General features: G+C 47.2%; 1 protein-coding gene across 1 annotated transcript; it reads right to left on the reverse strand.

Annotated features, from left to right (window-relative positions):
- Window positions 1–1,707: 1,707 nt before the first annotated feature.
- Window positions 1,708–11,839, reverse strand: LOC309591804 (5-hydroxytryptamine receptor 5A-like; the record flags this gene model as incomplete). Its single annotated transcript, XM_082314600.1, has 2 exons — window positions 1,708–2,040; window positions 11,057–11,839. The coding sequence occupies 2 exons, from the start codon at window positions 11,837–11,839 to the stop codon at window positions 1,708–1,710; spliced, it is 1,116 nt and encodes a 371-aa protein (XP_082170726.1).
- Between the last annotated feature and the right edge of the window lie 1,677 nt (window positions 11,840–13,516).

Raw genomic sequence — 13,516 nt, forward strand, 5'->3', positions numbered from 1 at the left:
GAGACTACCAGGATACCGAGACTTCGGTAGGAGCTTCGTGGTCAGCACGCGCGTCGATGCGATGCCCGTTAACTTGGTAACTGTCAGAGATGAGGCTGTGCGACGCGCGGCAGGGAGATCAAGATGCCAGCGGTGTATGTTGCTGGAGCTGCAATTCGTGACTTTTAGTCATTCCATGCAGTTTTGTGGTGTTTGCCTGAGGGTATGCTTTGAATCCAAGAGCTGCTTAAGCAACAGAAAACACAAAACTGGCAGAGTAAGACAGCGTAAAAGATTAAACCTCAGCTTTCAAACGAGCTCCGATGTTGCCCAGCCCCATCGAAGCTACCTAAAGAAGCTTTAGGAGGAGATGGGAGAAAGTGCTGGGACTCCGTGTCAGTAAAAAGCTGCCACGCTAGCAATAATCAGAGATGCTGTCCGCATCCCCCCTCGGGGAAGGGGAGGAAGTAAAACCCACTAGAGGAACAAATATGGAGAGAGAGAGACTTGGTAGTACGCATGGAAATACTTATCTTTTAATTTATTTATATATATATTGTCGGGACAGGGGTGTTTGTTTGTTAGGTCTTGGGAAAATAATTTGAGGCTTGGTTTTGAGTCACTTACTTTGGCGTTTTTGGAGTCACTTAGCCCCGATGGCATCAATACCTCTCTTACAGTAGGAGGAAGCTGATGCAAGCTGACAAATTGTGGAGTTCCCTCAGGTAGGGTGATGAGCACATTTATGGTGCAAGGACCCCAGACAGCGCCACACAGATGCAGCCATGTGTTGCTGCCAGCAAACCCGGTGACCAAATACAGCATGCTTGGTGTTCGTAACACAAACGCATGCTCAGTTTTATGGTAGCATGAAATAATAATGCATACAGTCCCCCTTCGCTTGGAGGTACCATGTGCCCATCTTGAGCTTACCTGGGTTTCAGAAAACAGGGAGGGCCTGAGCCCTGTGGAGTGAGAGAGCACGATCCAGGCGAAAACTCCACGCTAGATCCTCCTCCTGTGCAAGCGGTGTGAGCGTATTCTCAGTACCTCTAAATAATTTTACACTTGGCTCTAAAATTTCACTTAACCCCAGGGGACATAACTGACCTGTATTTCACCAAGACTTCCCATCAAGGACTGCTGCTTGCTAGAGAACACGCAGCCCTTCAATCATACCAGGGCGTGGTTTTGAGCTGCTTAGTCATCCATTTTAATTTCACATCAATTCAACAACTCATTGAATACAGCGTGTTTATTCCCTTCCAAATAAATCTCAAAAATGAAGCCAGCACCCTGCCCATATCACAAACATTTCAGTATTGCTCCATTAGCAGTTCCCACTGGTGCCTTGCTAATGCTGCGAGCTACAGAACGGCACCTGGAGCCGGTTAGATGAGATCAGTCCAGTTAGATTTGACAGTCACGGTGCTAGACACATACAGCGCTTCGCTTGCAGACCTTAGCCCGGGTTGATTCAAAGAGCAGACGGGAGGTATTCACTGCTTCAATCTTTGCCAAACCCCGGAGCAGCATATATGTATTTCCAAGGGGGAACTGCAAACTGTCAGGAGGTCTATATCCAAACATCTTCCATCTTCTTTTTCGTTGTTCCTAAAGCCCCTCAAGTGGCTCTTGCGCATGAAAACTGCACATATCACAGGCATGTTTCCCTCAAGAAATCTCTGCATTATGCAATAAAGGAATCACTTTCTGCTCTGTCCCCTTTTATCTCTGCTTTACAAAAAGGTTCTTGAAGGCATTGTTGTAATTTTTATTAAATGCTGTATAAATGAGAGGATTGAAGAAAGAATTGGAGTAGCCAAGCCAAAGAAAGATGCTTTTCCAGACGGGTGGGATGTTGCAGGAACAGAGGGGACTTATTAATTCTGTGATGAAGAAAGGGATCCAGCACAGTACAAAAACTCCAATTAAGATGCCAACCATCAGAGCTGCCTTTTTCTCTTTCTGTTCTCTCCATGTTTCTCCATCTGTCTGGAAAGTGATAGCTGCATGACGAGCTGTAAACACCATCTGTGGTTCATGCGAAGCTTCCTTCACCTCAAAACAAAAGCAAACACAGATTCTTACCAAGACAATTTGTTTGAGTGAAGTATTACTTTGAAATGACAGCACGACATCTGTGCACCTACCACAACAGGCCCCAACTCCGTTCCTTCCATGCTAAAAGAAAGAAAATGCCCCAGAGTGCCAAAATGACCAGACTTCTCATTATGTTGGAAAAGCTGCTGCGTGTGACTGACAAACAAAGCGAAATAAAGAGTAGCTGAAGCTGTGTGTGTTGTGGGCATTCTTTTTCAGTTTATTTTATTGGATGCCTTGATACCTAGTGGGAAATCAGGTTGGTAAGGAAGGCTAACGAAGGCACGTGCCTTCTGCCCATCCCTAAACCAGACTCTCCTGCGCTGCTACGTGACCTTTAGGGTTTCTCAGGCCTGAATCGTAAATGAGTTTCACTCCATTGCAGGCCCTTTGGGTCATTTCCCTACGGTATTAGGGAGGGACCTGCAACAAATGCCCGCTCGCCGACTACAAGATAAAGCTAATTTCTTCAGCCTAACTGCCTGGACAGAGAGCTCAAAATCCCATCCCTGGGGGATGCAGGAGCTTGGCACTACCACTTGTCCTGCAGAAGGGACAAAGCATACCCCAAAAACCTCAGCTAAATCTGCAGGAAAATGTTTCCATCAGAACCTTTTTTTAAAGAAAGAATGGGATTTCAATTAAAGGGAAGTTTTAAGAAATGTGTCTGATCTTTGGAAAATGCCAATTATTTCATTACCCCCCAAAAATCATAAATGCCTGAAATAAAATACTTTGGAAATATTTCAGTGGAAATATTTGGAAAAAAAATACTTTGGAAATATTTCAGTGGAAAGTAAACCCATCATGAAGAGTCCCTTATGAAAGACAGAAGCTGGGTGCCTTCTGCTCTTCCTTGACAGAGGCTATCTCATCGCAGGCACTTCTCCCTCCTGGAGAGGGACAGAGCAGTGTATCGCACCAGCTGCAGCCTGGTCACACTGCCAACGCTCTACCTGACAACGGGAGCACAAGGATGCACCTGAAGTGACGTACCCTCAGGCACTGTGCCACCATTTTGAATTAGCTTCTAAAATACTCTGGTAGCAATCAAAGAAAAGCTTTGCTGGAGAAGCAGCACTTTCTGGTCCTCATTTTCTCTCTTCTGTCACCTGTCCTTTATTTCACTCAGACCTACTTGGTATTCTCACAAGTACTCCACTGCCAGAAAAACACCATTTCAATCGGCCTTCAGTTCAAACTCTGGCTTCAACAGAAGCGTGTTACACAAGAGAGGGGAAGATATCAGCTACTCCAGGCTGCCGACGGTGCTTCTTGTCTCCTCTCTCGCCAAGGGCAAGACACTGATCTGCGCAGTGAGTGCAGCACAGTGCTCTGGGGGGCAGCTGGGCTGTGGCGAAAAGGTTCTGGGCACACGTTATTAATGTGCTTAGAGTCTACCCAGAAAAAGATACTCCCTTGTGATTTTCGTCTGAAGATTAATGTATCTGTGAGTTTAAAGTTCTTCTAGGCACTACAGTTACGAAGACTAGTGCAATAAAATAAAGTTTAAGGATGTGACCTGAGGCTCTAAAATTTGCCTAAGTGATAACTCACAGGCACTGCAAGGCTTTGACACCACTCCGAAGGTGGCTTGCTAGCTACATGTTCCACATGTGCGTGCCACCTTTGTGCAAGCTTGATAATAGATGGAGAGCCTCTATTTAATATGAGCACAGCAACTCAGAGAGGGAAGCACTGGCAATGGCGAAACAATCACTCTTCAAGATGGATATCCCTGTCTTCACCCTCAGACATCAGACATGGCTGCAGAATGTAAGAGCAGCAGATTATGGGCGCAGGCAAATAATGGAGGAAAATGAAAATCACATCTGTCCTGACAATTAAAATGGGACACCCCTCATGTAGCAAGGATCACACCATTTGTCTGCAGAAGGACTTGCTCTGCGCATCCTTAATCATGCTCTGCAAAAAGGGATGAATGTATGACATGAGGACAAATTTGTGACAAGCAACCCTGAAAGATTACGTCTTAGCCCTGAGGAAAAGCTACATAAGCATGCCTCTTGGGAAGAGCCATACAAAGGACTCTGTCACTAGCACTGGGCATAGTTTGGTACTATATTTAACCTTCAACTCTTACTCAAAAGACAGAGCTTGCAGTGTGCCATCATCAAATCAGAGCCTTTCTTTTCGGTACTTCATGTTTTAGAAGGCTTGTGAGTGAACTGCAGAATTTACTAGCAGCGACTCTTTTATCACTTAATTACATATTGTGAGAAAAAGTTATTTAATTTATTTTGATAGAAGATACCACAGTCCTCAGGTGTTTTCCCTAATGAAGCATGCATTTGCAGCCTGGTCAAACTCCTACTGAAATAAGAGGAATTTCCACAAGCTCCACTGGTTGTTAGATCAGGGCTTTGAATACTAAACAGCAAGTGAAAATAGACCATGGTATTTTTTGTAAATTACAGGACAGCAGTTCCTATCTACATAATTTCTACTTTCTCTGTTGTTGTAGCTGTTTTTTCAATTATTTTTTGACTAGTTCTGCCTGGGACTTCTGAATAATGTTGTAATAACAATAATAATAATAAAACTGCAAATAGCAGCCTGGTGCTTTAGGAAAAATAATGGGATCTCTCATGGAACCTTCCATTAAGTAAACTGTGTAAATATCCCTGGCAGACTGGAGATATTTTGCTTCAATTTTCCATAAGAAATCCTTTGAAAAGGATACACAACATGTTCTTGAAAAGGTAACTAGGATCCCTGCTCAGCAAGGTCCTTCAGCCTGTGCCTTCAACAGGACTTACACAAGCATTTCAACCTTGGAAGCTATACGAAAGCTCAGCTTTCCATGATCATCAGTGTCTAATGCTCACCCCGTACGCCGTTTCCAGCTGACCAGCCGCACGCGCTGTGAGCGACCCTCGCTCAGTTGGCTCTCCATCAGGCGCACCCGCCACGACACCTGCCTCTCAGGCATTCCCGGCATGGGGGAGCGTTCCACGTGCCAGCCCCCGCCGTGAGCGCTGCCACTTGGCAGACCTGTGAGCCACTGGCCAGCTGCTCCTGGCTTGTACTAGCACAAAAGGGACCAGACTTTACACAGGGTTTCTAGCAAGGCCCTATGCTCAGCGCTCCTGTGCTCAATGCCCCTGGAAATGTGTCAGCTTTGCGGTACTGTGCTCCCTCCCTGCCTGGTCACCATATACACCTACTACAGGACTGCCAGCATCTCGTCCCTACTGTGGGGACTGATTCACCAGGGGACAAGTCCACTAGATTTTTAAAGTTAAACATGGATTTAATTTGAAGTGCTGTTCATATCAGAAAACATGTATCGGTGCAGACTGCAAAGCTGGGAAAGTCCAACCTTTCATTATCATTTCAAATTTTTTGATTTTTATTGCTCTCTCTATGATTTGCTGCAGGCCTGAGTCATCTCCCTGGCCTGGTTGGTGCAAGATTATCCTTGCTACAACTATCAGCCCCCAAGATGATGTTGTCAAGGCTGTTTGTTATAAGCCACCCCCCACAAAGTACATGGAAAGTAAATTAGTCTGTTGTAGGCAAACACTGCTGTGGTACACAGTGTTGGCAGGGATTCCTCCCTTATGCCCCCCCTGGCTACAGGATTCCCCCCTTATGGAGGCATGGGGTAATCCACTTTGGTAATCCACTAATTTGGCATAGTCTGAACAAGAGCACAGGCCCAAAAGATTATGTAGTTGCTCTCCAGCCTTGCCAGTTGTGATTTTCTTGAACTAAACACAGGTCTGACTATACCAAATCTGCAGTTTCCAGTGCCAACCCTGGAGGCTTTGCATGACTCCAATAAATACCTGACGGTTATCCCTGTGCCACATGGAACAAAGGACAAGCCCAACATAAAACCTTTCCCCCATTTTGGGCCTACTGATGAGCGCTAGCGAGCAGGCTGTAACAGGGGAAAAGGTGGTCACGGACTGTAAATTAAAGCAATCCATGAAGATGCCTTAGTTTATAGTGGGGACATCTCTGATATGTGAGCATCTCTGCACGCTGCCGCACACTGCTCTCACTCGGTGGCTAGCAGCACACTATGCCTCAAGCACAGATTTCCTTCCACCCACCCAGGCACTGCTCCAGGAGCTGCGTGTCAGGAGCAGTGGGGAAAAAAGCTGGTATGAAAGGACGGCTACTCTGAGGCCAGAATTAAGTTCTGAATTCGTGAAATCAGCTATTTCCAGGATAACAGGCTCTGAGAAGTTCAGAGATGACCGCTTTCCAGTGAGAGTATCATAAAGAGAGTTAAATGAAGGAAAAGAGCTCTCCAGTACAACTTCTTCTACAGACACAAAGGAGCTTGGTTTTAGTATCAGAATTCGTTCTTCTGTACGTTGATCAGCAGTTACAGTTCAATGGCACTTCTGTTGCTTGTCTGTCCCCAGTAAATTACTACTACTGAATGGCTGCATGTTCCTAGAGCTGTATGTTCCCAGTTCCTGTCCTCCTAGCATGTTTTTTTTAATAAAAAACACGCCACCAAGGAGCTTCTGATGAAATCCCTTGCTTTAAAATGTTCCTTATAGCTTTAACGATTGTTATTACTGGTCCTTCATGGAAGGTACTGTGTATGTGTTTGCACTGTACCTCCAGGGTCTGCAATAACAAAACAACAGTAAAGATGATAAACATCAATCAAATCTGGCTTATTGCCACAAAGTCAGAGTTTTGCCTATCACAGTGTGATTCAGCAAAGATCATTACTGCCTCAGTGATGCTTTGGCGTACTTCTTCCTCTTTGAACAAGAACATGAGAAACTGAAATGCACAACGAAGGATCAAAACATAAGAATGCCCACACTTTCTTGGATGCTCCACTAATAGGACAAACAGGGAAAAGAACACCTGCTTTCTCTCATGGGATTTTCTTCTGCTGTAAGCAGGAATAGCTCTGCATTCCTTCCAGGAAATTGCTAGCCACTCCACTTTGCCTCCTGCCTCACCTTTCTCCTATCTTACATCTGCTGCCACTCTTCTGGGCAGCTGCACTTTGTTTCCTGACCCATCTCTTCTACTTGTACAGTCAGAGGCAGAAAAAAGAAATAGAAGGCCTGTGACTCCTTCAGAGAAGGAGAATCTGTTTTCTTTCCCTTATTGTCCTGACTGGTTACGTGGGTTGGAGAGGCTGAACAGGCCAAGGCGCAGAACAACACTGCACCGTTGGAGCTGTGGGGCCTCATACTATCTGAAGTGGGAAGGACTCTCACCAAACTGATAAGGTTTGGATCAGGCCTAATTACTTATACACTATACGAGGTACTTTGAGAGGGGAGAAAGAAAAAAAAAAAAACCAACACAAAACCCACCCCAACCATCAACAGAACTTAATTTTTAACTCCTCACATGGAAATTTAATCCTGACTCTGCAATTGCTACATGTAACTAATCCTGACATTCAGATTTTGCCATCCTTGGTTTTGCTGGGCAAAACCTGCTACAAGTGACTTCATTGATTTAAAAGAGCATCGTTCAGCAGTATCTGCTGTTTTTCAACCAGTCTCATTTATTTCAATTGGACTATTTACAGAGAGAATTATTACCTTCTGTCAACAAGGTGTGACAGAGTATAGCGCTCTGTCAGTGACGGTATGTCACCAGTTTTTTTTAGGAGGGTCACTCACATCAGCATTGACTGAAGAATTCACTTTTTAAGGAGTTTCACAATTGGCAAACAAATAATTATACAAGCACCAGTCTAATTTAGGGTCCCAATTCTGCATTTCTTTTGTTTCAAGGGAAAGCAAGAAACAAGCTCTCATTAAAACTAGAAGCACCTCAGATGTTTCATGTCCATCTCCCTCACCTTAATTTTTTTCAAAGACTTTACAAAGTGTTTGTCAAAAACACAAGTAAAATTTTAACCAAATATGACTCAAAATAGTTAATTTATAACTATTCTATTCAGCACCTCTATAGGAGTACAGAAGCACAACATATGTACGTCAACACTCAGCTTGGAGACAACTGCTCTTTCTCTCTCTGTGTGTATATATACGTAGCTGGTGGCAAACTGCAAAGCACTTTGGTGCCTGGCTCTGCTGGATGAAAAGCACTGTGTAAAAAAATCAAGGTATCATCATAATTGTTCCACTTGGTGCATCAGTTTCTTCAAGGCATTTCTACTGGCATATGAGTACTATGACCTCAAACCTTTTCCTCATTAAATTAAATTGCTAGTATTAACTAGCTACATTGCTGGCTATAGCTCAGGCCACAAACGGCAGCCCTGGCACGCAGTTCCTACTCAGGGCTACCTGACAGCTAATTTCTGAGTGCAAGACAGACGACTCTCCCAGCAGGGATCACCATTGTTACTACTCACCTCCAGCCTGGGAAGCGCTGCCAGCCTTTGGCATCGGCTGCCGAAAGCCCCTCTAATGTCAGATCAACTAGTGCAGGGCACCCCAGGTGAGAACTGACATAGATGCAAAGGGCACTTCACACTCAGAGGAACAGTGACAGAGTAAGCATTCTCACACAAGGAAGGGATGAAAGAAAGTAAACATAGGAGAGATGTTAGATGAGAAAGAAATGGAAAATTAGTGAGTCGATGGGCAAAACAAGATAAGTGGAACAGAATCTGCCCCATCAGAGAGAAGGACAGCGCTGACACTGATAGCCCAGTTACCCCTGGATGTGGAGAAGCAAAGCTGGATCACCTCACCAGGTTTGCCACATACCCTGGCAATGTTACCTCTGTGTTTGCATGTTAAAAAAAAAAAAAAGGGGTTTGCCAAAGGAACAGCAGTGATGTGTCTGAAGATTCTTCTCCAGAATTCACTGGGGGGATCTGCTATTTTTCCTGTGGACATGATGGATCCTGCTCCTATAAGCTTAAAAGGGATCAGGATAAAACTCAGTGAATAAGTCTCAGTCTCTTAACTTAGAAAGAAAACTGAGAAGAAACACATCCTGAATGCCAGCTCCCTTGATCCATGGGTTCAAATACTGTACAGGTGTGCAGCTGGGCATCAGCTCTTCCTTTACATGACGAGTGAAGATTTGCATGTGCATCACAAAGTCTTTTTATTTAACCCAGCAAACTGGGACAATGGGGAAAGTTGCCACTATATACCAATTGCAGATTCAAGAATCACTGTTATAAAAGGAGAAGTCAATATGTCAATCACTGCAAATATGAGAAAGATGAAGAACTTCCAGCTTGAGCATTTGCTGGTATTGCAATTACAGCTATACTGGCAACCCCTCCAAAATGGGTATTCAGCTCACACTGACAGGAGCTCTTCTGTCAGTATAGCCTAAACCAGCTCCCAGACACTGCATCAGCATAAAGCACTTACCTGCCAGCCTAGCTGTGCCCACGCAAGGGCTTTCGCAGACAGAACTATGACAATTAGGAGCCAGGCTTTTTTCGTGTTAAAACTGACATACCAACAATGTGCCTCTGTATAGGCTAAAACTGAAGCAGCAATGCCTCAACTCATTTAGCTTCCCAGAGTTTTAGATTCCAAACAACTACTCCTGTAGGAGTGTGTGTGTATGTCAAAGATAAAGCATGCAAAACCATTACAAATATTCAGTTAGCTTTTGTGCTTGGAAAGATTACGCATTAATTCCAAGCATCATACTTAAAACAACTTGGAAAGAAATTTGGTGCAAACCAGGGGATGAAGGCCGTAGGAAAAAAAAAAGAATGCCACTAGAAGACCCATTCTCATCTTTTCTAACACATTTTATGCTTTTGCATAGAAGACACCTTCATAAATCAATTTCTATTGAAAACATCTTCAAGACATTACAATCCAAATCTGCAAGTCTGACCGCATATAATTGCCAGTGCTGTCATCTCTTGCTAGAGTCAGGGGACAACACCTACAGACTTTCATTTGTGACCATAATAACATGTTTCCTACCATGACTCTAAATCAAAGTTAGAAGGATTTAGCAGAGGAGTGAAGCTCTGCAGGATTAGCCCCAACTGAACAGAAATGTTCCATGTCTCTTCAGGTATCTCTAACATCCACACAGCTCATCTTCTGTTATCGGGAAGCGACTGGACTTAGCAAGTACAACATGAAATCACAAAAACATACTGTAAAAAATCATTTCCACAGGTACGAGTGAGAGTAAGAGTACGTGTCAGAAAGCAGAGAGAGTTTACAGAGAGCACTACCGAGCACCTTGGCAACATGGCATGGGTGACAGCATCAGCATGCAGGGAGCCTGACTTACTGGGACACAAGAGGCCAACCCCAACCCTTCCACAGGGACACAGCATTCCTGTCAGCTAGGTGTATCCCTGAAATGAATGAGATCTCCCACATGACTAGGGCTTTGTGCGATTACAGGCAATGTTTGGGATAAGAAGGAGAAGGACGTGGTTTTCAAGACAGCTGGTAATTTTAAAATAGAAACAATTCATTGCTCATTACTTCAACACTATGCAGGGAGCAGTATATTCCCAGTATTCAAGGTAAAAAAGCCCAAGCACATAAATAAACTGTACAATTATCTTATTAAAATCTATTCTGACACTGGTAGATCCCACACAAAGTCTGTGCTGGTAGATGAATGTGCGTGCATTTACTCTGTACACGACCTAGGGATCTGTTTATGTCTTTGTTTACCCCATCAACACTGTAAAAAAATAAAGAGGAAAAAACCCGAAGGAACGGCAAATTCAGACTAAAGAGACGACTTTTAAATGGCTCTCCAGACTGGCAGTGAATGCACCTGTCACTTACTCTTATGACACACTTAAGAAAAAAAAAAAGAATAAAACTCTTCTCCAAGAGTGGCGCTTTTTGACTGGCTAATTACCGCTCCTGTCCAGTCTGTAACAGAGCTAAATTCACATGAGAGCCGCAGGGCACATCTCAGTCTTCTCGCTGTGCCGAAACCACCAATGCGGGGACTACGGCTGGGAGCAGACAAGAAGCAGGAGCGCGGGTGCCTGGGGGAGCCAGCGGGAGCTCCCCTCCCCGTTCCCCACCCTTACCTGGGCAGCCTCGGGCAGGGGCACCACAGCGTTCCTCCGGCGGCCCACCATGCGGAACTTGGCCGCCTTGTAGATCTTCCAGTAGACAAAGAGCACCACGCAGAGGGGCAGGTAGAAAGCCCCACCGGTGGAGACGATGGTGTAGGAGGGCTCCTGGCTGACCTGGCAGCGCTCCTGCTCGGGGCTGTAGGTCTCCCCCCAGCCGAAGAGGGGGGCGAGGGAGATGGCAGCGGAGAGCGCCCAGGTGAGGGCGATCATGACGTTGGAGATGCGCCGGCGGGTGAGCAGCGTGTACTCCAGGTGGCGGGTGATGGACCAGTAGCGGTCCAGGGCGATGGCGGTGACGTTCCAGATGCTGGCCGTGCAGCACAGCACGTCGAAGCAGACCCACACGAGGCACAGCTCCCGGCCCAGCCGCCACCGCCGCCCAGCCGACAGCTCCTTCACCAAGCTCAGTGGCATCACCAGGGCTGCCACCAGCACGTCTGACACCGCCGTGGAGGCCACGAGGTTGTGGGGCACCCGGTGGAAAGCCTTCACTCGCAGAATGGTCGCCAGCACCAGCAGGTTCCAGAGGAAGGTGGCCACGGTCAGGAGCACCAACAGGGTCAGGATGAGGATGGTGAAGATGGAGAAGGGCTCCCGGCTCCTCCACACACTGCCGCCCACCAGCGTGGAGGCAGCCGAGGAGGCGTTGGTGTCCGCATTGGCCGATGAGGTGTTGGCGCCCATGCTGGCCTGGCACTGGCCCCGTGGGGTGCAGGGGCTCAGGGTCTCCGCCATGCCCGGGACCGGGGCTCGGCCCCTCGCTACTCCTGCACACGAGCACTCTCCCCCTTCCCCGGCCGCCTGCCGCCCCAGCACCGTCCCCAGCCCCGCTGCCGAGGAGCGGGAGCCCACACCGGGCCTCCCCTCAGCGGCCGCCCGCCATGTGCCGCCGCCTCAATTCAGCCCGCTCCCACCCCCCACCCCCCCCGCGGCGCCGCCGGGCTCCCGCCGCCGCCGCCCGCTCCCGCCGCTCCTCACGCCCATCCCGGGCGGCTGCGGCGCCGAGGAGGAGGCTCGCCGGGACCGCGGCGGGGGGCCGGCACGGGGAGGGCGGCACCGCCGCTCCCGCCCCGCCCCAGCAGCCGCCTCGGGGGCGGTGGCGGAGCCCCCGCGCGGCGCCCGGACCGCTCCGGTGTGGCGGCAGGCGCCGCCTCCGCTGGCTTCTCCCCACGGTCCCCCCTGAGGCGGCGGGACACCCCCTCTCCTCACGGCCCCCCTGAGGCGGCGGGGCAGCCCCTCTCCTCACGGCCCCTGCCCGCCATGTTCCCCTCAGCGCTCCCGCCAGAGCGTTGCCTCGCCTCAAGCAAGCAGCCCCTTCCCGCCACTGCCGGGCGCAGCCTGCAAGGTTGGTGACGGTTGTGGTACGGCACACGAGTTATTTCTAGGCTGCAGAGTTTAAATGTGAATTTTTCCAGTTAAAAAAAAAAAAATCTCTGAAATTCTCTAAAATTTTTAAGTGGCCAGGAACGTCTCCATCTTTACGTCTGTTTCAGGGCAGGTTCATGGCACGGTTTCTTTACTAACGGCACAGCCTCCGAAAACGCGCCCTTCTCCTCACCGTTTCCAGTAACTACCCTCAAAATCAAGATGTGTCAAAAATAGTTTTAAACCTGTTACAAAACCTCTTCTAAAGTCTGTAATAGATGTTAACAGGGTGATACGCATAAAGGAGACACAGCTAACAGCTTTGTCACCTCTGGAGTAATGGTGACAAGTAGTGTGACAGGATCATACAGCAACCTGGGTATTATATTTAAGGTGTGCTTAAGGTATTATGTAAAAGGTCTTTGGGAAGTATCCTTTATCCCAGCCTGCTTTTATTCCTGGGGTCTTTTACAACCTGTAACCGGCATTTCCACCTGCTTAGACCATTACCAGGACAATGTCAGTGGAAGTTACTGGACAAACACAGGCTCTTTTCCCTTACCAGGTCATATGGTGCCGTCGAGAGCTCTCCAAAGGTGTTTGAGGCTGTTGACCAAAATGTTGATGATGAAAATAAGATCAAAGAAGGTCAGTGAAGTTTGTTTCCTTGCAAAAGCAGCACACCTACAATCACAGACTATGGGGCAGAGTTTGGGGACAGGAGGTCGGTTGCTCGTTTTTGAGGTAGAGAAGGAGTATTTTCAGGGTCAGAATAGTCCCATCTAAATGAGTGCTGCTCAAATTAATGTTTTTCACTTACATTCCCATTCACTGAAAAAATAGCACCATCTGACAAAACATAAACCCCTTGCAGCACCACTGTGTTACCCCCACAGCAAGCAGGGTCCAGCTCGGCTTACTCAGAGGGCCCAACTTCAAAAGCTGGCACAGTGACAAAATATTACAGAAGTGAAAGACAATGACTGTAGTCAGAATAACCAGGCTGTTTTGTTTGGTTAACTTTTGGATGCCACTTCACTCACCAGA

Source organism: Platalea leucorodia (assembly GCF_965183815.1).
Source record: "Platalea leucorodia genome assembly, chromosome: 5".
Taxonomy (NCBI): domain Eukaryota; kingdom Metazoa; phylum Chordata; class Aves; order Pelecaniformes; family Threskiornithidae; genus Platalea; species Platalea leucorodia.